This window comes from Eptatretus burgeri, chromosome 2 (assembly GCF_056783735.1).
Source record: "Eptatretus burgeri isolate ZD-2024b chromosome 2, Ebu_testis_v1, whole genome shotgun sequence".
In the NCBI taxonomy this organism is placed as follows: domain Eukaryota; kingdom Metazoa; phylum Chordata; class Myxini; order Myxiniformes; family Myxinidae; genus Eptatretus; species Eptatretus burgeri.
The window spans coordinates 100,888,838-100,916,305 of record NC_140962.1 but is presented as its reverse complement, the minus strand read 5'-3'; the positions used below and the strand labels follow the sequence as shown (position 1 = coordinate 100,916,305).

Genomic DNA, 27,468 nt, shown 5'->3' with positions numbered 1-27,468 from the left:
GTGGATGTGTGTAAGCGTCCGCATATCGTGTGTACAACTTATCCCCATCACATGCGGAACGTGTGTCATACGCCAAGTACGTCGTAAAATTTTGAACATGTTTAAAATTTCTTGACGTACTCTACTTACTACGACGTATGATAGCGTACTTTAGCGTTCTACTCACGTATACCAAACTTACTCATACCGTATTTGACGTGCCCCAACGTTTTAGACACATTTTTCTTAGGTCGGCATACGCTGGCAAGATCGCCAAGGTGTGACTGCGATGTTGACACTTCCATTTCTACGGCAGTGATGATTCGAATCGTTGTGCGTCAGCCTTTTAATAGGCTACGTCACGACATCGTCGGCGATGCGTGCAACGCGCTATGCCTAAGTTAGACTATCGTTGGGCATAGGTTGTGTAGGCCGACAACAGGTTCAGCATTCGTTGGTATAAGTTATCTATAACACAACGAAACGTTCTGTGTCCGTTACTAATGCGTTATACATAAGACCAGGTCGCTATGAATACGTCCGAATCTTTAAAAAAAAACATCGAAAGTTCAACGTAAGCCAGCGTTTTACATAAATTTTAATACGTTGCCATCGCTGGCTAAAACGTCAAGGTGTGACTGGGCCTTTAAGAGAGATAACTTTAATGGTGAGTAATATCAATACTTGATTGATTATTAAATTGCCCTTATTGACTGATGGAAATAGGTGGAAGAACCACAGCTGTGAACTTTCACATTTGTTGAGAATGCTCGATGAAGATATCCAGCAAATGTGATAATGCTTTTACCTGATCATACGATAAACATATTTGTTCATCCTCACCAACATGAAACTTAGCCACGATAACCGACATATTATGGCCTAATCTAACTCGCACATAATTTTGCTTCAGCTAGCACACTTTTATCCCACCCATCGGATTGGTCCATCACTGGACTACAGGCTAAATCATCAGTGAATAACTAAACACAAGGTAGGTAGGTGATGGACGCAGGGGCATTATTGTGACTGTAAAGTGTAAGCGAACACATTATTCCATTATCGAAAAACTAGAAGGGCACTCGGTAGAGAGCATACCTCCACCACGTCATGTCTGATCCACAAGAACATAATGGGCCCAATACATTTTTGAAATATCATGCTATACAGTTCTATATTGTTTTTGGCCCTATCTCTCAATGGTGAAGAATCACTTTAAAAATTAAATAATTATCGAATACAGATCCTGATTAGGATCTTCACCAAAATCGAATCGATTTGTCCTTGTGACACACCCAAACTGTCCACCAAGTTTCGTCCAAGTCCGTCCACAACGTTTTGAGATATCGTGCTATATATCAGTTTAGCACTATCTCTCAATGGTGAAGAATCGCTTAAAATTATCAGATCTGGCTCCGGATCCGGATCTTCACCAAAATCGAAACAATTCTTCCTTGTCACACACCCAACCTGTCCACAGAATTTCATCCTGATCCATCTGCAACTTTTTGAGATATCCTGTACACAAACAGACAACAGACAGAAAGGGGTGAAAACATAACCTCCTTCACCTTCGGTGGCGGCGGTGAAAATATCCCTGTAGGGGGCTGACAGTTATTTACCCAACATGCGGGGTGAAAATAAGGGATTCAGGAGAAGAGGCCATGGCATGAAGAGTTTGGTCTACATCTGGCCATCGGTTTCTGAAATTTTAAAATTAATTTTCTGAATTTGAGGCGAAAAACCCCTTTCCAGCCTCTTATAGAGGGCGGATCCGGATCGGGTGCACAACCATGAGACCTTCCTGTTCTGATATATTGTACCAAATTTGGTCCACATTGGTTATGTGGTTTGTGAAGAAAATATGTTTTAGTGAATATGAGGGGAGAGAGGGGCTGTGGTCCCCTTTCTAGGGGAGATACAATCATGGGGAGCACAGCTTAAGGTTTGGACATGGTCACGATGCTGCATGGCCAGTTTGGTCTGGATCCAGTTAATGGTTTCTGAGAAGATTTTTGAATGAAACACCAATATTTGGGGCAACCACCTCCCCCCCCCCTTTATAAGGGGTGCATCCGGATGAGGAGTACATCCCCATACAACCTTGCTGATTTGATGCATCGTACCAAATTTGGCCCATAATCGGTCGGGTCATTTGTGAGGAGAAGATTTTTTTAGTCAAATGTTAAGGGACCCACTCAATGAGCTTATTTCGGAGAAATAACCTAATAAGTCATCTTATATATTATTTCTGAGTTTGTGGTTTCGTGTCGCGCTATCTTCGACTTTGTTCTGCGCTCGAGTAACGTGATATTCGGCTTACATTATCTCAAAGACCATATGAGGTGCATGGTACAAAAAGGTAAATAAAATGGTTCTGAAACAATGAAATCGTATTCCACTTACTGCATTAAAGTAAAATTACTACTGATACTCTGCATCAGTTCCTTTCTCAAACACACGCACCCCAACATGTCGCGCAGAGCGCGGGTTATGCTAGTAACATATTATTATACAACTCAATTAAAGATTGAAATTGTGGAGATGACGCTAAACTGCACTCTCCATACCCCCTCCCCTCACCCATACTCTAGTCTACCACAATGGTATCAAAATTACATCTGTGGTACCAGGAGCAGAATTCAAAGTTCTCATCATCTTCAATGCTCCGAACCCCACGGACCGACGGAAGTTTGTCAATGATCTCCGTGAATCCATCGCTGAGGTCCAAGAAATGGAGAAGATCCGGATAGAATGTGAGTAATACGAAGAGTTAAGTTGCATCTTTCAACCCTAACCCTAAACGTAAACGTTCTGTTCTTATCATTAATCACTTATCTTCATCCCAATTCACAGCTGAGCTCGAAAAGCAGAAAGGCGTGGTTGCACGGATGAGCATGGTGCAGGGTATGGCTGGGCCTACAGAGGTGGCAAATGGGACGGTATTGCGTGGAAGTTTGGATGACAGCCACACATCCAGTGAGGGCCTGAAGCGCGGAGCTCTCAGTGGTTCACTCAGAGATCTCTCAGACAGTGGTAAGGCAGAGCTCGGGAAGGCTAATAAAATGTTCCTTTTTTTCAGTTAGTCCAACGAGTAACATTATTCCACTACTATAACAAGTGCCCATGCAGCATATTCTTATTTATCATGAACAAATTACATTCCATCATTTTTTGAGGAATCCTACTTAAACCAGCTTCATGAATAAGCAGCATTTGCAACGTTCCATTTGCTTCATGCTCCATTTGCATTCCAGTCTGTTCCAGTTATTGCATTTACCTTGAAGTAATCTTCTTTTTTAGTGGAGTTTGAGATGACAATGGTATCATCCAAATCATAGATACTATCAATTGCTTCCATACTTGTATTTATTTAGGAAAGAAGATGTTAAAACTTTTGAAACCCTGACCCAAGTGTTTGAATTATTTTCTGTCGTTCTTGGGGAGACAACTGAGTTTTGCCTTTCTTAATTTATTTTATTGCTTGTAATTTATGGGATTCCTTTTGGGCATCTTTTATACTCTTTATAGCACCCGCGACATTTCCCATAGCAGAAGCAGTTGAACCAATTGGGTCTTTATGCTTAAGAATAGTTGAACCTATACCTATTAGAGTATCAATTATCCCATCTCATTTTTTTCTAAATTGATGTCCGACACCCCTTTGTCTCTTAGGTTCAAAGTATCCTCTACCAAGATACATACCTTCACCCTTGTAGTATGGGGAAAGGAACATCCCATCCCCTGTAATTATTTTATATTTTCCCAACTCGTGTTTCCTCACAATAACCATCGTATTTATTTATTGGAAAACTTCAAGTGGCTGAATTCTGATGGATATAATTTCTCCATTAAAAGAAATCATGCGATTATCTTGGTCGGTTATCCTAAAATTTACTCTGTTTATGGTTTTTCCTGACACAGGGAGATAAACCAAATTTTTGGGTTCCATATTGAATTTATAACCAATTGGGGTTGAGTGTGCGCTGAATGAAAATATTGTATTTGTTCTTATTCCATCATTATAAGCGCCATCAATCAAATCACAGTGAATTAATACCGAATTTATTCCTGAGGATATTTGAATGGCATCATCGCTATCAAACGTCCCATTAGTTTCGATCTTTTTTGAGGAGAAACCCAATAACTCTCAAAATGAATTATCAATTGTGAAATCAACCTTGTAGTTATTTTTAAGTTTAATTGTTGATTTTGAAGTATGTTTTTGAATATCTATAACAATATTTTTGGTTCATCACCCTGTTCTTTCAATAAGACGAGCAATTTCAGAAGATATTTGAGAAATCTCATATGCTCCGGGTGAAACTGTTATCATTTTGTATCCACTTCCCGGATTATAACTAAACTTGTCATTTTTCTCGGTTATATTAAATAAGGTATTATAAGTTTCCATGGACAATAAAGACGGCTCATATTCTTTTGTTGCGTCAAGTTGTCGTGGGTATGGGAATGAAGATGTGTGGTCGCTTGTTGTGAAATTAAAGCTAAGGATTGTGCTTCTCATCTTATTTAATATGAGATAAAATGTCTTTGTATTGATATTTATTAATTATTTTCATGTTCATCAACTGGTCGAAAATGCCTGATGCTTCATTAAAACAATTGTTATTTCCAGCCTTCTTACTGCCTAACAACAATAACAGTCTATTAACTAATTGTGATGGGTCATTTGGAAGAAAACTAACACCTGAACCAAGGATACTTAAAGCCTGAATAATGTGTTTCTCCTTCTCATTCTTCCTACTTTTACCAGATAGACTAATAGTGTAGTAGACAGTAGAAAAATCATGCAAATTATGATACAAGCATCAAATTTGGCATTTCTGTTCTGCAGAGCTTTCTGATCAAATCTGCCCAATTGGCCATTTGAAAATCCAAATCTTGAAAAATTTGAAGAAAAAAATTTGAAGTCACAGCTGGCTGAAATTCTTGAAGCGCAAGTGAACATCCCAGACAGAGAACCAAGGGGAGATGCAGTCATCATTGATGGCTCAGCACTTATCAATGCCCTACCTCCACACACTTCAAAGATATTTGATGACTTTGCTAAAGAAGACATCATCCCAAAGGTGGAATCCTATGGTGCCAGGTACGAGAGGGTGGACGTAGTGTTTGATGTGTACTAGAAGTCAAGTCTGAAGTCCGAGGTAAGGTCGAAAAGGGGGCAAGGAATCAGAAGAAGAGTGACAGGAACCAGTAAGACCCCAAGTAACTGGAGAAGCTTTCTTCGAGATGACAGCAACAAGACTGAGCTGTTTCACTTCCTTGCGGAAAAGATGTGTGAAGCACAGACGACAAGCACAGTCATTGTCACAAAAGGAGAAGATGCCATTAGCAACACAAGGAAGTCACTGGATGCTGTGTCTCCATGTTGTCATGAAGAAGCTGACACTCGAATATTTGTACACACCAGGGATGCAACGACGGATGGTAGCAAGTCCATTATCATGAAGGCTAATGACACGGACGTACTAGTCATAGCAATATCTGTACTGCCATCCTTATAGGAACTAGGTCTTGAGAGCATGTGGATTGCCTTTGGCCAAGGAGTCAAGACACGATGGATTCCAGTCCATGAGGTAGTTTCTGCAATAGGGCCTGAGAAAGCTCGAGGGATCCCATACTTCCATGCATTCACTGGATGTGACGTCGTGTCTGCCTTCCGCGGTAATGGGAAGAAAACTGCATGGCAGACTTGGAACGTCTCTGATGATGTTTCTGAAACATTCACCAATCTCAGCCAGCATCCAACATTGATTCGTGAACTTGACTTTTTTGAAGTTTTTTTTTTCAAATTTTTCAAAATTTGGATTTTCAAATGGCCAATCAGGCAGATTTGATTAGAATCCCCTGGAGAACAAATGTGCCAAATTTGATGCTTGTATCATCATTTGCACGATTCCTCTCAAAAATTGCTGTTATCTGCCTCACTATAACCCTATAATTAAGCGAGTCCAGCAGATCAATATATACTCTATCATCCTTATTTATCATATCCAATGGTTTCTCAAAATACTTTGATTCATTTCTCACAGTTGAACCTTGTTTTCCATCTTTTGTTAGAAGAAACATTAATGTCGGAGTTAGTTTGACTGGGAGTTGAGCAGAACTCAAGAACCTTAATTCATCATTTACTATCAATCCCTTTTCTTGAACAAGTTGAAATATTGCTGGTTGTTCTGTTGGAATGAGTCCTGCTTTGGTTTTTGAATCCACTGAATATTCATTCTTTTGAAGAGCCTTCACAATATAATCAGGGGGTTGATTAATCTCTTCCAGTTGTTGAAATAATCCATCATCATATTCTAATTCTCCTACATGCTCTAATTCTTCCTCCGTCATTTGACTGAAATCTTTTAACATTTGAAGTTTTTTAGGAGTATATTCTATTGTGGGAACTGGGGAAGCATCTATAATTTTTTTCTTGGGAAGTTTTTAAAGTGTTTTAAAAAATTTATCTTCTTTTCTTTCAAATGCTTCTTCATTTTCTGTCTGCATTTCTTCTTTATGTCTTTCTGTTGTTTTACAACTTTTTTAACCAACTCTTGATGCTCCTTAAATCTTCTTGCTCTTTCTTTCACATCCATTTATTCATTGGAAAATATCATTCACTGAATTATAATATTTAATCATTTATGTATGTAATTGTTGATAAAATAAAAAATATATCTTTTAATATCTCATCTTGTTTCACAACAATATATTTATATTTTTCAGTCGTGTGCTTCATATAATCCCCAAATTCCGTTTTACCACATAATGTATAACAATTGTCTCTCCAAAAATTGTTTATATCTATTGAATTTAACTTGAATAAAATAAAAGTATTGGCATTGTTTCTTATTGAGCGACGAGGGAGTTGAAAGTATGATTGACTAAGATAAATACAATTACAAGAAGAATATCTCCCTCTTGTGTAGTAGCTATCCATTACCATTTGGTTTCTCTCATAAACACAATCATCAAAGATAACGAGGTTCTTTTTTGATTTATCCAAATGTTGGGGAGACTGTATATCATCCGCATTATCACGAAGAATACAAGTTATCGGCTTTGATTTCTTTTTATATCTCTGTGTATCACAAAATAGTTGTATTGTATCTTCAATGTTGTAATCATTTAGTTTGTTTTGAAGTTTAAATAAACCGATTATATCTTATTTTTGAAGACCAGCATTAAAACCTTGTGAGAGTCGTTGACACTCAGGTTGAAAATGCGACTTTGTGAAAATTATTATATTATCATAATCGAAAAAGTTGGGAGTGAGGAGCATCTTTAATAGTAAGCAGGTTTTTCCACACCCGCTTGAACCAACTATGAGACATCTTTATGAACTTGGAAGATTTTTATGGTTGTTAAATCTCTATTATAATACCAAGCTTGCACACTAAAAACTCGGCTCGCCGTCACACGATCCCTATGAAATTGCTGTGGCACTTAGCGGACATGCCGACAATGTTTGGGAAGTCTTGGTGTTCCATCGTACCACTTGCATTTTGCACAATGCGTGTTTTTGTCATTCCCCGTGTACGGTCTGTCATCTGCTACCAGCTATGTTGTACTGCTATCCCATACATGTGCACGGGTATCACTAGTTTAATCTTATTTTCCCAAATGGGTAAAAAATCATTCATTTATATATTTGGAAAACAGGTTATTTAATTTTTTTATTGGCTTTTTTGGAAACTCTATGTTTTATCCGAAGTTCAGGTTTAATTTCAAGATAATCCATTATTTTATTTACATAATATCTTGTGTTGACATTTCCCTGAAAATGACGATCATTAATAATATAAATCATCAATCCACGAAACATGGTCATCATGTTCAGTGTCTTCTCTTGTAAGAAAAGGTGTATGATCAACCTCATATTTTACATTCATTTCTCGAATCAATCTTGTCAAGTAATTCATTTTTGGTGTAAATCTCAAAGAATTATATTCCTTTTTATACTTTTTATTATCATTAATTGGAAGATAATCACAGAACATACATTGTTTATAGGCGTTTGACTCTGTGTTTAATCCCCGTCTTTCACATGCAGGACAATTCTCAAATTTGTCATGTGGAGAATCAGGAAATTCAAGAGGCTCAAAATCTCGTAAACTACTCATATTTATAAAGTAAAACTTTACTTCAAATAATATTCATCTTTGGTATCATCTTCAGGACTTTCATTGGTGCTTTCACAATCATCTATAAAACTACTTTCATTACTATCATTTGAACACAAACTCTCGGTATCATAACTGTCTTCTGTTCCAACAGAGATACTATCATCACTCTCATAATCTTCAAAATCTTCAGTTGAATAATGACTCATTTAATTAGTGGAAAAAACATAACCATCTATATCTATATATTTTTTTTATTAACAGATTCAACTGCTACATTTTTATTATATTAAAGGTAATTTTAAAATGGTCCTTCACTACTATTGAACGAAATGTCATTTCACCTGATATATTAACATCCTTTATTTCATCAGGATTTACATCTTTAGGGTTGTTGAAAAAAAAAAAGTACAAATTTATCCTTGCATATTACAAATGGTCTTATCTTTTCTTTCTAAAGCTTCATCCATAAGGTTTTTCTTTTTTGATACTTTTTCTTGTTTCATTGCTTTTTCTAGTTTTGAATATATTGCCAGAACGAGAGGAGAAACATTTGTTGGAGCTACTTTAATTGATGTTCTTCCAGATATACCAAAAGCCCTTCCACTTTAGGAAATTGAAGAATTCATATTATTCACCATAATTGTTTTTATCCAATAGTTGTTATATTTATCTTTATTCAATTTTACATCCTCGACATATTTCTCAGTATATTTTACAAATGAGGGGATTGATTGAAACTTGTCTTTTGTGTCTTGATACATTGTATTTATTCAGTGAAAAATGTTGGAGGATAAAATCGTTTTAAGCACAGACTTACCTACAGATTAAACAAAATTATAATCAAGAAGATTTTATTTTAAGCAAAGTTTTATTATATAAATATGGTGAATACAACGTGCTGCGATGTTTGTAATCATGAATATAAATGTTATAAAAAACACCTTCAAACCAACAAACACATTCAATCTTTTCTGACAAATATCTCCACTTGACCAAGAAACAAAGCATTGTGATAGATGTGATAATGATATTCTTAATTTTTTTTTTTTATAATAAACACCTTCAATCACGCAAACACAAGAACGATGAAGAAAGGGAAGGTGCCACTAAATTATCCATTGAAAACACTGATGGGGCATTTAAAGAAAATATAAAAATAAGATTGTTTCACTTTCAAGATCCCAGACCATCTTCAATCATGGAAGCTATTGATGTGGTAAAACAAAGTATTGAAACTATAATTAAAAACACATTAAGTGAAATGAAAACTTTTAAGTTTTATATGGGAGTAAAATTGAATATGGTAAGAGAAGGCGATGAAACTACTCCCTATATGAGGACAAACCCTCACTTTATCTCATCATTTCAAGATTTTGTAAGGTGTGATGTTTCCGATGAACTCCAAAGACAAGAACAAGATGCTGATAACATTGTAGTAGGTCGTGGATTTACTATTACAAAAATAATCTTTTTAGATATACACATCTTAAAATCAGATCCTCTACAAGCTTCTTATTATATTGATTTTCCAAAAGAGATAAAACTTAAGAAAGCGGTTGTTAATATTAAAAAACAAAGATAATAAATGTTTTATATTGTCTGTTCTTGCTCACTTTCATCCTCCACAATGGAAACCTGAAAGGGTTGAACATTATAAGTAATACGAGAATACATTAAATGTTAAAGATTTAAAGTTTCCAATGTCATTGAGAGATATTCCTGAATTTGAGAAAATGAATAATCTATCTGTTAATGTATATGGATTAACGGATACAAACAAAGTTCAGATATTAAAAATTTCAAACAACTATAAAAATGAGGAAACACACATTGACCTTCTCTACTTTACTTCAAAGGAAAAATCACATTATGCTTTCATCAAAAATTTATCAAGATTAACCAAATCACAACTATACAAGAGAAAATGTAAAACGTATCCCTGAAAGAGATGTCTCAACTCCTTTCATACAAAAGAATGATTAAATCAACATTCAAAGTATTGCAGTAATCATAAATCAACTCTAATCAATTTCCCAAAAGCAGGTTCAAACATATCATTCAGAGATTTTAACAAATCTATAAAACATCCGTTTGTGACATATGGTGATTTTGAAAGTATCCTTGTAAAGTTAGATACTGTTTCTCCAAATCCAAATAAATCATACACAAATAAATATCAAAAACACACTCCTTGTGGTTTCTGTTGTTATATCAAATAATCTGTTGATGATGAATACAACAAGTTCGAACTTTATAGAGGAGAATATGCCTCAGGGGAGTTTGTAAGACAATTGGAAAAAAGACTGCATAAAACGAAGAGAAATAATGGTTAAAACCTATTAACCAATGTCATTAACAAAGGGAGTGAAAAAGGAATTTAGAAAGAACAGTATCTGTCATATTTGTGAGGAGAAAATTGAGGGAGAGGTCAAAGTTAGGGATCATTGTCATCTTACTGGAAAATATGGAGGTCCAGCTCATTCCCGTTGTAATCTTAATTACAAGCCCCCAAACTTTATTCCTGTCTTTCTTCACAACAACGCTCATTATGACACATCTATTTATAAATGAACTTTCAAAGACATCTGGAGATATTTCTGCCATTCTTAACACAGATCAAAAATACATCTCATTCACAAAAACAATTCATACATTCCCCACAACCCACATCAGATTTCTTGACACATACAAGTTTATGGCAAGTCCATTATCTAACTTAGCATCAAATATTAAAAACTTACCGAATCTTAAATCACATTTTCCAAATCAAGAAGAGATTGATCTCTTATCACAAAAGGGAATATATCCTTATGACGACATGGATTCATTTGAGAAGTTTAAAGAAACACAACTTCCTTCAAGGGAAAGTTTCTATAGCAAGTTGAATGAAACTCGTATTTCCGATAGAGATTGTACACAAGCTAAAAAGGTTGAGGAGAAGTTTAATACAAAGAATCTTGGAGAATATCATGATTTGTATCTTAAAACTGATGTATTGTTATTGGCTGATGTGTTTGAAATCTTTACAACAGTCTGTCGTAATAAAAATTATTATGGAATAGACCCCGCTCACTATTACACAGCCCCGGGTTTGGCTTGGAGTGCTATGTTAAAAATGATAAAACAGAATTTGGAATTAATCAGTGATAGATATAGATATGCTTTTAATGACTGAGAAGGCTAAAAGAGGAGGAATATCTCAAGTATTTACCAAGAGATATGCTAACGAAAATAACAAATATCTTCCTGATTATAATAAGAATGAGGACAACTCTTTCCTGATGTATTATGATGCTAACAATTTGTATGAGTGGGCTATGTCTCAATCTTTACGTTATGGAAAACTTCAATGGGTTAAGAAAAACATTATGAAAAAGTTTTACACGACATTGTTGTCTCCTCTCAAAAAGAATTGGATGAAGCTGAAGTTGGATATTATTTTGAGGTTGATTTAAAATATCCAGAAGAACTTCATCACAAACATAAAGACCTACCTTATGCCCCTGATAAAGAAAGTACAAGAAAGGAATGGTTAAGTGATTACCAACAGTCATTTAATATAAAAGGTAAATCTCCAGAAAAACTACTTTCGACATTAAATGATAAAGAAAGTTATGTTTTGCATCAAAGGAACTTGAGACAATATTTATCTGCTGGGTTGAGAGTGAGGAAAATTCATCGGATTTTGAAATTTAAACAGTCATTGGTTAAAGAAGTATATTGATTTTAATACAAAAAGGAGAACAGAAGCAAAAACAGATTTTTGAGAAGGACTTTTATAAATTAATGAATAATGCTGTATTTGGAAAGATTATGGAAAATATTAGGAATCGACAAAACATAAGACGCGCTACATCTTGGAAACAGGCTTCAAAGTTAATTAATAGACGAAGTTTTGAGCAAGCGGAGGTGTTTTCAGAGAACTTTTGTGCTATTCATTTGAAAAAAGAGAGTATTGAAATGGATAAACCTATTTGTATCGGAACATCAATTCTTGACTTGTCAAAGCCGTTAATGTATGTTATTTATTACTATAATAATTTTACTATAATAATTATAGTATTTATAGTATTTTACTATACTATAATTTTACTATAATAATATACTATATTTTACTGTAAAATTATTACTATAATAATTTAAAATCAAAGTATAAGGATAATGTGTCATTGTTATAGATGGATACAGATAGTTTTATATTCGGAATTAAGACAAGTGATGTATATGAGGATATGATTGATAATATTGATATGTATGATACAAGTAATTATAAGTCAGGTGATGTGTTGTTTTCATCAAAGAATAAAAAGGTTATTGGTAAGTTTAAAGATGAATTGGGTGGGAAGGTCATGAGTGAATTTATAGGATTGAGATCAAAGTCTTATGCATTTACGTATATTGATAATAATAACATTGAAAGGTGTGATAAGGAGCGAAAGGGAATAAAGAAAAATATAATCAAGGAAACAATAAACTTTAAACATTATTACAACTGTTTAACCTTAAAGAAGGAAGAGTACAGAAAAATGAATACAATAAGAAGTTAAAAACATCAATTGTATACAGAAGAGATAAATAAGAAAGCATTTGAAGCTTTTGTTGATAAAATATATATTTTAGAGAATGGAATCGATAGTCTCCCTTATGGTTATAAGTATAAGTGTTAAGATATTGGGTTGGGGAGTTCAACAGGCTACCGCCGTCGTTTTACTGATTTATAAATGCTAGAACCAAGCAATAACCAAACCAAATAGTGGAGATGTAATCAGCCTTGGTATTTAAATGGGAAACATAAAGAATGTGAGAAATATCAAATAAGTCTTATTGAAGAAATAACTGGGGTAAAAGTAGATAAAACAAATTAGCAGACAAATTTAATTGCAAATAAGTTGGAGGATGTAAAGAAAAAAAATTAATATCCTTGAATGGACTGAAAACTTTGATGGTTATCAATTGAACAATGGAAAAACAATTTACTACAATCTCAAAATGATATGTGGCTCAGGAGGTGGTCAAATAAGAGCATTAAGAGAAGTTTATTATTTCATTTCTGCTCAACAAAGACACTTATACCAAGAACCAAGTTCCAAGTTATTCTTTGTGAATATACTCGATGGAAATGAATGTTATGAGAGAATTAAGTTATTCCCTAAAGTAGAACATGGGCAAATATTCGTTGGTTCGCTCTTTGAGTGGAATGAAAATATAAAAGGGAAGAAGTGCTTTAATCAGGAAGTCTCAATCTTTTGTAGTCTCAATTTTACATTTGCTTGTGTGAGAGGGGGAGAAAATCAGTCTCAATTTTACATTTGCTTTTATGGGAGGGAATAGGATAGGTGGGGAGAAAATCACTTCTATTTTTGGGCTTTTGGGGCTTGAGTCAGAAAGTTTTTCCCTTTTCCCCATTCATTTGAATGGGAATCCCAGAAACCCCATTTATCATCTACTAACATCAGTGTCTGCTGTCTGGATGAGTATCTGATGGCGACCATGCTTTACAGCATGTGTCACACGCAGAGGCATTTAACCCTCGACTCCGATTCTGCATATGGACTAGATGGCATCAGCTCACATGTCCTCAAAACCTCCTCCCTCTTCACCCTATCATTTTCCTGAGGCCATCTTCCATCTACTTGGAAGTCACCCAACGTCACTGCATTATATAAAAAGGTGCAAAAACTGATCCCCTTAACTGCAGACATATCAGTTTACTTCCAATCATCAGCAAAGTCATGGAAGGAATCCATCATCACAATTCATATGAAATCTTTCCTTTTCTCAACAACTTCATCTCAGATCACCAAATTGGATTCAGATCAGGTTACTCTACCTTGGACATGCTACTTATACTTACCCAACAATGGATGGAGGCCCTCAATGTCAGACAACAGGACCGTCTCTCTGGACATGTCTCGTGCTTTTGATATAGTCTGGCATCCCACCTTGCTCTCCAAACTCTCTGCGACCATGAGTGAATGGTTTGTCTTAACCATGAGTGAATGCGACCTTAAACACAATTATCAAACAAAACAAAATAATTATCAAACAAATCAAACAAATCCAGATGCATCCAAGGTCAACTCGACACATGGCTTACTGACTACCTCCACTCCCATAGCCAGTGTGTGGCTCTCAATGGAATCCTTTAATCTCCTCTGTCATGACATCCCTCACCTTCAGACAGGAAGGCCGCCGCCTCTTCCCTTTCTTCAGACCTTGACAAAAATCACTAGCTGGTCAAACACTTGGAATATGTTTTTCATTCCTGACAAATCCACACTCACCATCTCTCTCCAAAAGGAAACCCTCTGATCTGGCAAACCCTCTGATCTACTTTCTCAAAAATCCTCTTGAGGACATTCAGTCACTCAAACTCCTGGGTCTCACTTTCAGCCATGATGTTTTTGGGGCAAACCAAATGTCAAAGCTGGCCTCCAAAGCCAGCTGCCGACTCGGCATACTTCGTCATACAAAGTCCTTCCTCGGCACATCAGAACTCCTATCCACCAATAATGCCTTCATCCACAGCTTGATGGAGTACTGCTGTCCCCTCTGGGCTGACTGTCCTGCCTCACATCTTTCTCAGCTTGATGCCATGGAAACCAAGGCTTTCAAGATTATTGGCATCTCCCACGATGAAGCTGAGTCAAGGGCCTATCACTTTCCCATTGCAGAGAGGTTGGTGGTCTCTCTGTCTTCTAACGCCTCATTTCTAGTCTTGCACCCTCTGCTCTTTCCATGCTTTGTCATCCCCTGGTTCCTGCAGGGCATATGTGGCCTACCAGCAACCCCTTTCTGGTAAGACTCCCAGATTCCAGACTCACTGCTCACCTCCACTCATCCTTCCTCTTTTTCTCACTTGTGGAATCAACTTCCACAATCTCTTAATCTTATTCTTCCCTTTAGGTCTTCAAAACAGCTGTTCACCACCATCTCAGATTATCCCCAATCCAAAACCATAAATTTTTTCTACCCTCATTAACCACCACTCCAAACTCACCTCCTTCCAAATTCCAGTTTTTCCTTCTAAAGAGTTTGCTTTTGTATCCATCTTGTGTACCCCATGCATCCTTTCCTGCCCCCCATTCCTCCCCTCACCCATTGTTTCTCCAAGTCTCCCTCTATCTTGTCCTTCAACTCTGTAATTGGTGTCCCCCCCCCTCTCTACTGTTCCTTTTGTTCTGTTGAGTCCTGATTTGTTCAGTGTTCTAGCTCTTCCATTAGCCTTGACTCTACATCTGAAAGTGATCTTCGTATAATTGTCCACCAACTTTGGTGCTTTTATCACAAAGTACACAATTTGCTTGCTCTGCCACTGCACTAATGATGAAGGCAACACAAACCCTGCCATGAACAACAATCTATCTGCACATCCATGCAACCTTCAACCTCTTGTGACTTACCCATCTGCCTGCCACACAATCACTCTTGCACTTGCCTTTGTTGCCCTTGTAGAAAAAGGCTTTGTCCACCTGTTACGGATATCTCACAGGTTCTGAGGCCTTGCCAATAAGAGAGCACATTGTGGTTGTACTGTTTGGCAAATTATTTTGCAGCAAGAGATGAGGTTTGATCCGGCTGTAGTGGCCTTTGCACACAGGTGGAAATGCAGAATTTGTTGCAGAGGATTTTGAAACATCATGACTCACTTGCCTGGCAGAATGATTCACTGAAGGAATAATGTGACTTCGAGAGAGCGAGTGGAACTAATAGAAAGCCTTATCCTTCAACCTCCAGCACTGACATTTGCTTACGAAGATATTTGATTGGCTTCTTCTCGGTTGGATTAGTGATGATTTATGAGGATTGTCTTCTGTGTTTGGTGTCAGATTTTCCGGCTGTTTAGAAATGTCATTGACCATCTACATATTACATACTCAAGGAGTGCAGAAGGAGGTATATTGTGAAATATAAAATTGAGAGAAGGGAAGGGAATAGGGATAAAAATAAGGATGAGAGTTGGAGAGAAGGCAGTTGAAGAGGGAAGGAAAGGAGACAGGGAGTATGTGAAAGGAAGAGCAATATACAGATCTTAAAGGAGGAGGGGGAATTCTGCCATAATGTGGAAGTAATAATGGAGATGCTATCTTCTCGTTCCCCACCACCATCACTTGCTTATCGTCATAATCGTTGATCATATGATCTATTTTTGCATAATCTGTTTTTCTCATTAATGCTGCTCAATCTCCTCTTTTAATAAGTTATTAATCTGGCGTTGGCTTAATGGTTAAGGCGGCTGATTTAAGATCTCAGGGACTTGGGTTTGAGCCACTGTCACACCATTAAATAACACCAGGTGAGTTGACGCAGTCCGTCATCCTTCAGAGGTGGGCAAAATGATAACTGTACTAGCTAACTGGTAACAGGGGCACTGACTGCCATCAGCGACCTCGCTGCACTCTCAGCAATTATGCAACCAGCAGCAACAGGCTGCATACGAAATACTAAATAAATAACTTGTTTGCATTTTCAAGAGGCTCCATGGTGGAACTTCCTTTTTATATGCATATTTGGGACATAATTATCTTCCTCATACTCAGTATATGTGGTTGTTGGGAATTGCCTTTGTGGTTTGTGTGCAGGGAAGCGTGGACGGCGGAGCAGTGCTGGATCTTTGGACAGTAACGTCGAGGTGAGCGTTTGTTTTCACATTCTGCCAATTCTCACATGCCATGCCATGTCACAGAAGGTCACTTAACAACACATTTTCACAGCAAGTGTATTCGTGATGTTCTTGTCGACCTGCCATTTGATTGAGCTATCGTTGCCCATTCCGCCATGCATCTTAACTTCTCTCAGCATGCAAGACATTTGTGTCAGCAATGACACATGTCACCACATTTTTGTTCAAACAAATCCTCGCGACAATCCAAACGCTCCCTGTGCGTTATGATTTGCAGCCAATTGCATTGTCAGTCACACTGAGTTCAAGATCTCCACCCCTCCCTTCAACTTCCATCCCCAGCTGTAAACTCTTTTGTCATTTTTGTCCGAACTTTGCGACTGCCTCCTTATGTCTATCATATAGAAGTATACTATTGAATAAACCAACTCTCTCCAAATTGCAAAGGCCAATTTTTGGCAATTTGGTTTTTCCTTCCTTTTTTCCCTCTTTTACTCTTTTACTAGCAAATACAATCCATCGCTTAGCTGACGGGGGAGGGAGGGGGGTTACTAAGGAGGGGAGCTGAGAGAGGAGGGAGGGGAGGGAGAGAGAGAGGAAGAGGGGAAAGAGGGAGGGAGGTGAGAGAGAAGGCAGTAGGGAGGGGAAGCTAGGAAGGGGGAAGAGTGAGGAAGGTTTGGGGAGGGGGGAAGCTATGCCTCACTAAACAATGCTAAACTGTGGGAGGGAAGGATGCGAGGAGGGGTTGAGAGAGAGAGAGAGAGAGAGAGAGAGAGAGAGAGAGAGAGAGAGAGAGAGAGAGAGAGACAGAGAGACAGAGACAGAGACAGAGACAGAGACAGAGACAGAGACAGAGACAGACAGACACAGACAAAGATAGACAGAGAGAGACAGACAGAGGAGTATAAAAAAAAAGAAGAAGACTGAAAGGTGAGGGGTAGAGGTGGGGTCAGTTAAGAGAATGATATGTTCTGCTTAATGACCGAACACACACACAAAAACAAACTCATGTCAGAACAGCTGTACACACAACACAACAGAGTTTATAATGTAATCCGCTGGCACATCTGCAAAAACTTTGATGTCCCAATTCAAGAAAATTTGTGGGAACATGAACCAAAAGTAATCACTGAAAACATGGAAGTATCTACCGCTCACGTACGAACTAATGATCCCATCGAGCGTGAACATCGAAAACAAAGCGTTGCGACCAGATATCATACTTAGGTACACAAAAAAGAGAATACCAGTGAGGTTAATTGAGGTGTTAATACCAGTGATTTTGGACTAAACGATGCAGATATCAAGAAAATAACCAAACGCCAAGACCTCAAGAATGAAGTAAGAAGCTTCTGGAATCTGAATAATGCCAAAGTTGTCCCAGTGATAGCTGGACCGACAAGAATGATGACAAAGAACCTCACAGAGATATTAAACATCAGGACAGTACCTCTGGGCGCTCACGTGGTAGTGGCTGGATAAGATAACCAGGCAACCACTGGTGGGCATGGATGTCCCACAAAATATATAATGGAGAAGAAAGTAAATACCTCCGGATGTTTTTTTTAATGCCATGAACAAATCTTGGAGCATCACGGGTGATAAAGTTTGATATTTTGAAATACCACATCATTTTTGGCCCCATCTTTCAATGGTGAAGAATCATGTTAAAAATTAAATAATTCTCGTATCCAGATTGGGATCTTCACCAAATTTGAATCAATTCTTTGTCACACCCAACATGTCCACCAAGTTTCATCCGAATCCGTCCACAACATTTTGAGATATCATGCGAAATGTCGTTTTTGGCCCGATCTCTCAATGGTGAAGAATCACTTTAAAAATTTGAGTAGCACTGTGGCAGCAGCAGAAAAAAAAGTGGCAGCAGAAAAAGTAGAAAAGTTTAAATTAGAATTAGATAGGTTCCTGGAAATTATGGAGATAGAGGGGTAGGGCGATGTTGATAAGACTTAGGTAGTTTGAGCATTGATGGGTGATTGTGTACATGTATACGGAGTGCTGTTGATGGGGGTCTTGTCAAGTGGGGTTGTGTGGTTGATGTGTGTTTTAACCAAGCCCATGCCCCCTCCCCTGAGGGGAAGAAAAGGGGAAGAAAAAAAAACTACAAAAAACCCCCCAAAACAAACAAACAAAAACATATTTCATTAATGAAAATCATTTTTTGCATTTTCTTCCTTGGATCTTGTGTCGATGCGTTGGTGTGGTGCTCGTGCAGGCATGATGGGCTGAATGGCCTCCACCTGTGTTGGATTTCCTTGTTATATCCTTGTTATCCCTTGTTATAGCCGGATCTGGATCCGGATCTTCACCAAAATCTAATCACTTCAGCCTTGTCACACACCCAACCTATCCACAAAATTTCATCCAAATCCGTCCACAACTTTTTGAGATATCCTGCACACAAACAAACAGACAAGAAAAAGATATGCAGAACACGATACTTGTAAAATCCACCCCCCCCCCCAAATTATCCATGTCATTAAGATTAAAATTGACAATCTTAATCAAAGCTCAGGTCAATCGGATGAAAATGGATTATTTTTCAGATTGAAATTGATTTTAGAAGTTTGACCGTGAGTTGACCTTTGACCTTTTGACCTCAAAAATAGTTGGCTTCCAAATTCACTGATGCACGATGCAATTGCTGCTGAATTATCAGGTTAATCAGATGCAAATTGACAATTTTTCAGTTGAAAATTGATTGTTTTAGAGGTTTGACCTTTGACCTTTTGATCTCAAAAATAGTTTCCCAATTCAGTGACGCAATATGCAAATCCTGTTCAAATTTTAAGTCAATCGGATGAAAAATGAGGATTTTAGAAATTTGACCTCAAGATGACCTTTGACCTCGAAATCAATAGGCTTCTCAGTTGAGACGACCTCCACAACTTGGTGAAGTTTCTTGAAGATCGGTTTTAAATTATGACCTGTAGGCGATTGACAAACGGACAGACAGAATACCAAAATCGACTGACCAATATACATACTTGAAAAATCTTCGATTTTGCGAGTAACAAACAGAGGTGAAGAAAAAGAGGTGAAAACATAACCTCCTTCACCTTCGGTGGCAGAGGTAAATATAGTGTGATTTTTTTTTTGTTTTTTACTGCCAACCCTTTCACCACCCACACCCCTCCTCCAATACATTGTACCAATCTGATCCTCTTCTCCCTTTCTTCTCCATCCATATAAATAAACAAATAAATGAATGCCCTCTTGGTTATTAATTAGTGCAGAATCTTTAGATCAGTGTAGTTTTTATTAACCTCCGCCATCGAAGATGGATGGAGGTTACTGTTTTTAACCTCCGCCATCGAAGATGGACGGAGGTTACTGTTTTCACCCCTGTCTGTTTGCTTGTTTGTATGTGAACAGTATTACAGAAAAACTCCTGGATGGATTTCGACGAAACTTGGTGGGGGGATTAGGTATGGTCCAAGGATCATGCCATTAGATTTTGGACTTGGTCCAAAGTCCAATATGGCCGCTGTGGCGGCCATTTAAAAAAAAAAAATTGAATTTTTGTTTTTGCATTTCTACATGTTTTAAGTGATTTCCAACCAAAAAATAAAATTTGTTAGAGAAAAAAAAAACAAAATTTTGCAACTTTTTTTTCAAAAAAATTTCGATTTTATTTGAAAAATATTTGAAATTTTTTTTTGCATTTCTACATGTTTTAAGTGATTTCCAACCCCCCCTCCCCCCCAAAAAAATTGTTTGAGAAAAAAAATTAGAAATTTTGCAACTTTTTTTCAAATAAATTTCGATTTTTTTTGGCATTTCTACATGCGTGTCGATCTCGTTTAGTTTATTCAATCGTGGTTCAGTAGAGTCTGATCGGTTTTGACTTACAATGAATAGGATATCAGGTTCACTTAAGTGACCCAGCAGTATTGACGGCGGAGGTTTTGCACTCTACCGAGTGCTCCCCCTCTAGTTGAAACTGTTTTTACCTCCACCGCCCAAGGTGGATGGAGGTGAAGTTTTCACAGCTGTTTGTCTGTCTACTTGTTTGTCTGTGAGCAGGATATCTAAAAAGGTTATGGAAGGATTCGGACGAAATTTGGATGGACAGGTAGGGTGTGTGACAAGAACGAAATGATTCCATTGTGGTGAAGATCCAGAATCGGATCCAGATACCAGAATTTTTCTTATTTTTTAAAAAACTGATTCTTCACCATGAAAGATGGGGCCAAAAACGATAAATAGCAAAATATTTTTAAAAGTTTGAGGTTGATAATGACAAACTTGGTGGATGAGTTGGGTAAGTGACAAGAAATAAACCGATTAGATTTTGGTTCAGGTCCAGATCCAGATCTGGCCTATCAGTGGGATACAAAACGTAAACTGTTCAGCCTGGTGGAGGTATGCGCTCTACCGAGTGACGTTCCAGTGTTATTAGTTCATACTGACCATTTCTATATTTTAATCAACTTTGCCATCTCAGACCACCTCACTTGTGTAGTTTTTATTTATTTGAGGTTTTGATGAAGCTTTCATTACTTTTCTTTGTTTGCACCAAAATGTAGCAAATTCACTGTTCACTGAGCTTGTTGCTCTGGGCCATCATACTGATAGCATTGGTTAATTTTTCTTTTTTAAACAACTGTTTGCATGAATATGGTGAGTAATATTTATATTGTTGGAATCCCTGTTTTTAGCTCACCTGGAATGTCATTCCGGGGAGCTTATGGGATGGCGCGTCGTCCGTCTGTCCGTCCACAAATACTTGCAACTTCTCTGAAACTACACATACGATTTCGATGAAACTTTACCAGAACGTTCATCACCGTGTATGTACTAAAGTTTGTTGATAGCATTAAAAAAAATCGGGCCGAAGGTTGTCTATGGGGGTTGCTCCCCAAAAGAGGTATTTGCTTTCTTCTCAGAAACGACACACACAATTCTGATGAAACTTGACCACAACCTTCATTACCCATGATGTACCAAAGATTTTTCACAACGTTAAAAAAAAAATCCATAGGTATTTACTTTCTTCTCCATTCCATATTTTGTGTGTCATCCATGCCTACCAGTGGTTCCCTGGTTGTCTTATCCAGTTGCTACCAGGTGAGCACTCAGGGGTATTGCTCCTATGTTTCTTTTTGCCGTCACAGGGGAGTAAACTCAATGTAATTTTTTATTCACATGGTATGCTGAAATTTTTACTGGCTTCTTGATGTAAAAGAACTTCTATGTGCTCTTTTCATTATTTTTTTTAGTTAAGAGCCATCTATCTATTACGTTTGCAAAATGTTATCCCAATCCAAACTCAATGCTTCCTGAAGACACATTACACAGATGGTCCTTGTGTAGTGTTTTAAATGCTTGTTTGGGTTTGGGTAAATAAATGAAAAAAGGGGAAGTACACATATTCCATTTACAAGTACCACACATCTCTTTTTTGGTAGCCTGTAATGATGTTTGTTCCACAGGGATCCATTGGGGAAAGCTCACACCAACGGAAGCCTGGGACCAATGATGAGGGCCGTGGTGAAATGCATTCCAGCCAGCCACTTCCTCCTTCGGGCTCCTTTCTTGGCTCCATTTTGAATACCATGCGTGGAAACAAGTCCGTGCCTCACTCTCGTACTAGCCCGTTGCCGTCTGATTGCACCCTCCACCACCTGGTGCCTCCTGGGCTTCACCCACAATTTTATGGGCATACCCCGCCATCACCCATTGCTGGGCCAAATGCAGCGAGTGCTTGTCCTGGTGGGAGGGAGAGGGATAGAGGGGGAGGAGTGAATAGTATATCAGAGGCAGGACCACCAGTTGGGCAGCAACAGCATCATCACCATGGTGCTGTACACTCACCTTACGCACTACCGATACCCTGTCACCATGGACATAGTGGTGGGCATGGCAAACAAACCCAAACACTTCCTGGATCCACCACTCCACAACCTAAACCGAAGCATGGTGCCGGAAGCATCAGTACGGATGTGTAGCCAATCACAATAGAAGAGGTTATTGAGGCTCCACAGTAACACAACCATTACAGCATTGATATGGCATTGCAAGAAGGCCTTTTAGGGGGTTTGGATCTAAAATCCTATTCATAATGTGTCACTTGCTTTTATCAAAATGGTTTTGGCCAGAAAACTCTTTAATAGAAATGCCACCACTATTGATGAGGAAACACTGCAATAACTAACAAATTATTATGAGATATATTGATTGAATACAAGGCATTATGTTTCGAGGTAGTGAAAGGTCATGCTCACTTATGAATAGAGTAGAGATAGCAAATGATGTATTCTGGATAAGAGAAAGGCAATACAGCCTTTAGGAAAGTGAGATCCGCTTTGGACGTGGTGCCAGGCATCTTACTCCACCATTTTGGAAAATGGAGTCTCAAAGTTATAGTTTCCTGAAAACCTCCTGGTTATTTGACTTTCAAAAAAATTCCATCATAAGTTTTCCACAAGAACAGCAATCAATAAATAAATTAATAAATTGAGAATTCATTTATTTATGTTTCAATGCGCATTGCCCGGTGTGAGGCTGGTTCTGCGAGGCAATGCACAAAAGAACCACACAGCTTGAGATTAATGCAGATCCAGAGCAAGGCTGCGATGGTCGAGCGGTTTATAGCACAGTGCGCAGATATCCCTGTTCCGATTGTCAAGGATACCACAAAGGCGATGATTTAATTCGCATGATGAATCATAGCAACCGCTTTGGCAGTAACCTCTGTTTCTCGAACTAAACTCCTTTGAAACTTCCCAACACAGATAATTATGAAAGACGGAGATAATTGTGGGCAATGCAAAGCCATACATTGTGCATTTGTGGAGAGAGCTCGGCTATATTTCAACAACCGGATAAAAATCCGGGCAGGTATTGATTAAATCGGTGAAAGAAAAATGAAAATCAAACGCGCTGCTTCTTTTACCCTTCCCTTGGATGTTCCAGCTACTTCAACTACTTCAGTCATCGTCATTCGGCCTTGCCAACGTGTACATTGTGTTGACCCTTCCCAGAGCGTGTTGAGTGGTGTGCTTTGTTTTGAGTGACAGTAATTTTTCTCCTAGGCAGCTGTAAATAAACACATCATTTAGATGTTGTGCCATTTGAAAACAGTGGGTTTTGTGTGGCTTTTAAAGAGGCAAACAATTTACTTGTTTTTGGGCATAGTTGGATGCCACGTCGTTGCGATGTTTAATTAGGGCCCCCTCTTACGCAAAGGTTGTATAAGAATGGATCTGGGAAATGCTTATGTTTTCCTACATTAACAAAAAAAAAGAGATATATATGAGATGATTATTAAATTTATACTACCGACTTTAACCGGAGATTATTATAATATGAAATGGCGTTCCTCGAAGATGTGCACAATTGCAATAACAACCGTTATTTGGCTGTTGCGCACTCTTCTATTATTGTTTTGTGTGTTGAAATCCCAAAGTGAACTTTTCGTTCGTTTCAATCCCAATTACCCTCCAAAAAGTGTGGCTGATATGAGTGCTCGTTACTCGATGGAAGATCGGTTTGCATTCACGGAAGGATACTGATGATGTCCGTTCTCTGCACCCGATACTTGGTCAAGTCTCTTTGAAGCAGCTTAGAATTGGGATATCCTGTATTCATACATGATTCATATATAACTTTTTCATAAGGGTCGGGGTTATGTTGATCCTGCGCTTGAATCTACCACTTGCGTACTGTGCTTGATTCTTCTGTGGGGTCAGAATGCACCCTACACGCTGCATGCTTATTCTTGTGCTCTCTTGCGTGCTTTAATGCACCACACTGTTGGCTTTAAACAAAAATGCAAGAACCCTTAAAAATGGAAAAAAAACCTTTTTAATTGTCAATGACATGTATAGAGTGTGCTTTACCCTTAGTCTTTTTTCCCTTCTTTGTGACGCTGTCGTGATGCTGTCGTGACTCCCGAGACATTGGGACAATGAGTTTAACAGTATGTTTGAATCGTTAATTATGGGGTTGATATACCTACCACACAAGACATAAATCTTCGACTGCAACAAGCATCTGCAAACCATAAGAGCGAGATATAACATCAACAGGAACGATTTGGGTGCGCCAATGCACGCTCCGACGACTTTGTGAGTCGCATCACCGATGGTAATGTTGTGACGTCATGTTAGGTGATGCCCTCGCCGTGGAGATTATCAACTGTCACTTGGAACTACGAATTAATGTCTGTTATTTTCATGGTATCAAAAGGGGAATTGAAGAATAATCATTTTATCGTGCAATTTAAAAGCCAAAATCTATGATTTAATATCAACATTCATTTTGCTCAATGAATATTAAAAGGAGTTGTTGATTTATTGCCATGCAGTTTCACCCTGGCTGTTGCTGCCAGCAAATTTAACTCGCACTGCATATGTTAAACGTCAGTTATATCGCAAAAGCTTATCACCATGAAAGGATGACATTTCCATCGGCAACAAACGGCTTTGAAATGCATAATGTTTATTTGGAATGTAACCAGAGTTTGACTCCAATGCACCCTGTTTGAATTTTGGATTATACTCAATTTATTAAACTTGCAAACATATCCGGGGAGTGTTCGTTACCAAGATGTCGGATGGCCTGCCACCATGAAATGAGTTGCAATATATATACTATTTTTTTCAGATATCTATATTTCCTAAATCTGCAGAAAGTCAGCTTTAGTTTTATAACGAGTACATGACAAAACTTGTAGGGTTGTCTCTTAAAATACATATTGAATTGTCAGGAACGTAAAACTAGGAAATTGAACGTTAAGGAGAACTTGCTGCTTTCGCCCCTAACTCTGTAAACTCGCCTCAGCAATGGGCATTTATCAGAGATGTCTCTTTAAAATTTTGCATAATTATAATTGGTACCTTACCCTACATTTCTGCCTACTTTCACTGGAATTGTTTATGTCAATTACTCTAATTGGGTTAATTATTTGTCACCGCACAATGGATATATCAGGTGTAGGTTTGTTTGGCTTTGTTCCTTGCAATTTCTTGATATTAAAAAGTGTCCTCTTTGTCCAGAAAAATGTCTTCAACCCTAAAGTGTCCTTTTTTAATATCACCGCAGATGCAATCAATGGCTCAGGTCTGTGAATACTGCATTCCTGAAGTAATCTAAATTAACGAATTAGAATAATAAATTCACTTTTAAGACTTTCTTCCCATTTTATCTCAAAGATTATTATTTTTATTTGTTAGACACAAAATGTCCTTGAATTTCACACAAGGAAAACAAACTAAAATTAAAGCTCCATCGGTGCCTTCTTCATTGTGACTATCCAATTGGTAGGCCCAGTTACAGTAGTATCAGTGGTATTAGTGTTTCAATCATCAACACGATGGGTCACTACCACTTCACTGTCAGATTGCAAAAGTTCAAAAAAGTAATCGATGATCATTCCTAATCCATACTCCTCCATGGACCTAAAATGCAGATTACAATTTAATAAAATAGGTGTCCTCATGTCTGCTGGACAATAAATGCTTATTGTGGTCCACTTAGAGGAAAAAACAATGATTGAGGTTATTTCACGAAGAAAGTGTTTCAGAGCAATCAAGTGCAAATCCAGAATATCGACACTAGTTCTAAAGGTGCTAGCAATGGATACTGGATTGTTTACCACAATCTGACCGCTGATGGCATATCAGTAATCGCGATGCTGACATAATTCGTTGCAACAAGGTTGATTAATTTATGGTATTCCCACATTAGTACTGGGTTAACTATTAATATTCATTGAATTTCCCAAATGGAAGTCCTGATAATGTTAGCTTTCTTGCGACGTCAAACATTTAAGGTCGTGAAACATGATCATTTATAAGGTCACTTGTGGAGCAGCTGACTTCATGTCATGACCCCCCTGTTAATCACTCCAAAAAGCAATGTTAATGAAGAACAGCATCAAAATTTGCACAGATATGAAATAGAGCATTTTAATTATCCTAAATTACACAAAACTGAAAATAGCCATTCTTTATGACTTCAGACTCATTTCACAGTGGCAGGTTTCCACATCCCATTAAGGAAAGCAATGCTCAATGCATTTAAACAGTTCCCATCAGAAAATAAAAATCTGTTCATTGGTTCAATTATTTAAGGGGCCATCTATTACCAATGCAAATATGGCAGAATTATGACCTCCCCTCCTATTTCCTGAAGCTTCCTGCATAACTCTTCTCTTCCCTTAATCTCGTCTTTTAACAATAAAAATGATTTATTTGTCTCTCCAATCCTCCTGTATTATTGTGTATCTCTCTCTGTCTCTGTCTCTGTCTCTGTCTCTGTCTCTGTCTCTGTCTCTGTCTCTGTCTCTGTCTCTCTGTCTCTGTCTCTCTGTCTCTCTGTCTCTCTGTCTCTCTCTCTCTCTCTCTCTCTCTCTCTCTCTCTCTCTCTCTCTCTCTCTCTCTCTCTCTCTCTCTCTCTCTCTCTCTCTCTCTCTCTCTCTCTCTCTCTCTCTCTCTCTCTCTCTCTCTCTCTCTCTCTCTCTCTCCCCAACTTTAATTTTCTCCATTCAGTCCTCCATTCCCTCCCAGGTGTTCTCACCACAGATGAATTCACATGACCCTTGTATACTTATGGCGAACTGGTTCTTTACAGTTTAATTGCTGTATCTTGCTCAAAAACCGACCGACACACACACACACACCAGGCTTGGGATGGCTATCTGGTCCGTCCGACAATCTCATTTTGTCAAAATGACATATTGTACAGTGTAAAATCACACCA

General features: G+C 37.9%; 1 protein-coding gene across 2 annotated transcripts in view; it reads left to right on the top strand.

The window, feature by feature from the left end:
- The window catches only part of LOC147032678 (IQ motif and SEC7 domain-containing protein 1-like), a 90,382-nt gene extending 62,920 nt beyond the window's left edge, over window positions 1-27,462 (top strand). For both annotated transcript variants that reach the window (XM_085870486.1, XM_085870487.1), the window contains exons 10-13: window positions 2,574-2,735; window positions 2,836-3,015; window positions 16,700-16,749; window positions 22,197-27,462. In XM_085870486.1, coding sequence (XP_085726612.1) covers window positions 2,574-2,735; window positions 2,836-3,015; window positions 16,700-16,749; window positions 22,197-22,712 — 908 coding nt within the window. In that variant the 3' untranslated portion in view covers window positions 22,713-27,462. The remainder of the gene's footprint in view (window positions 1-2,573; window positions 2,736-2,835; window positions 3,016-16,699; window positions 16,750-22,196) is intronic.
- Window positions 27,463-27,468: the final 6 nt, after the last annotated feature.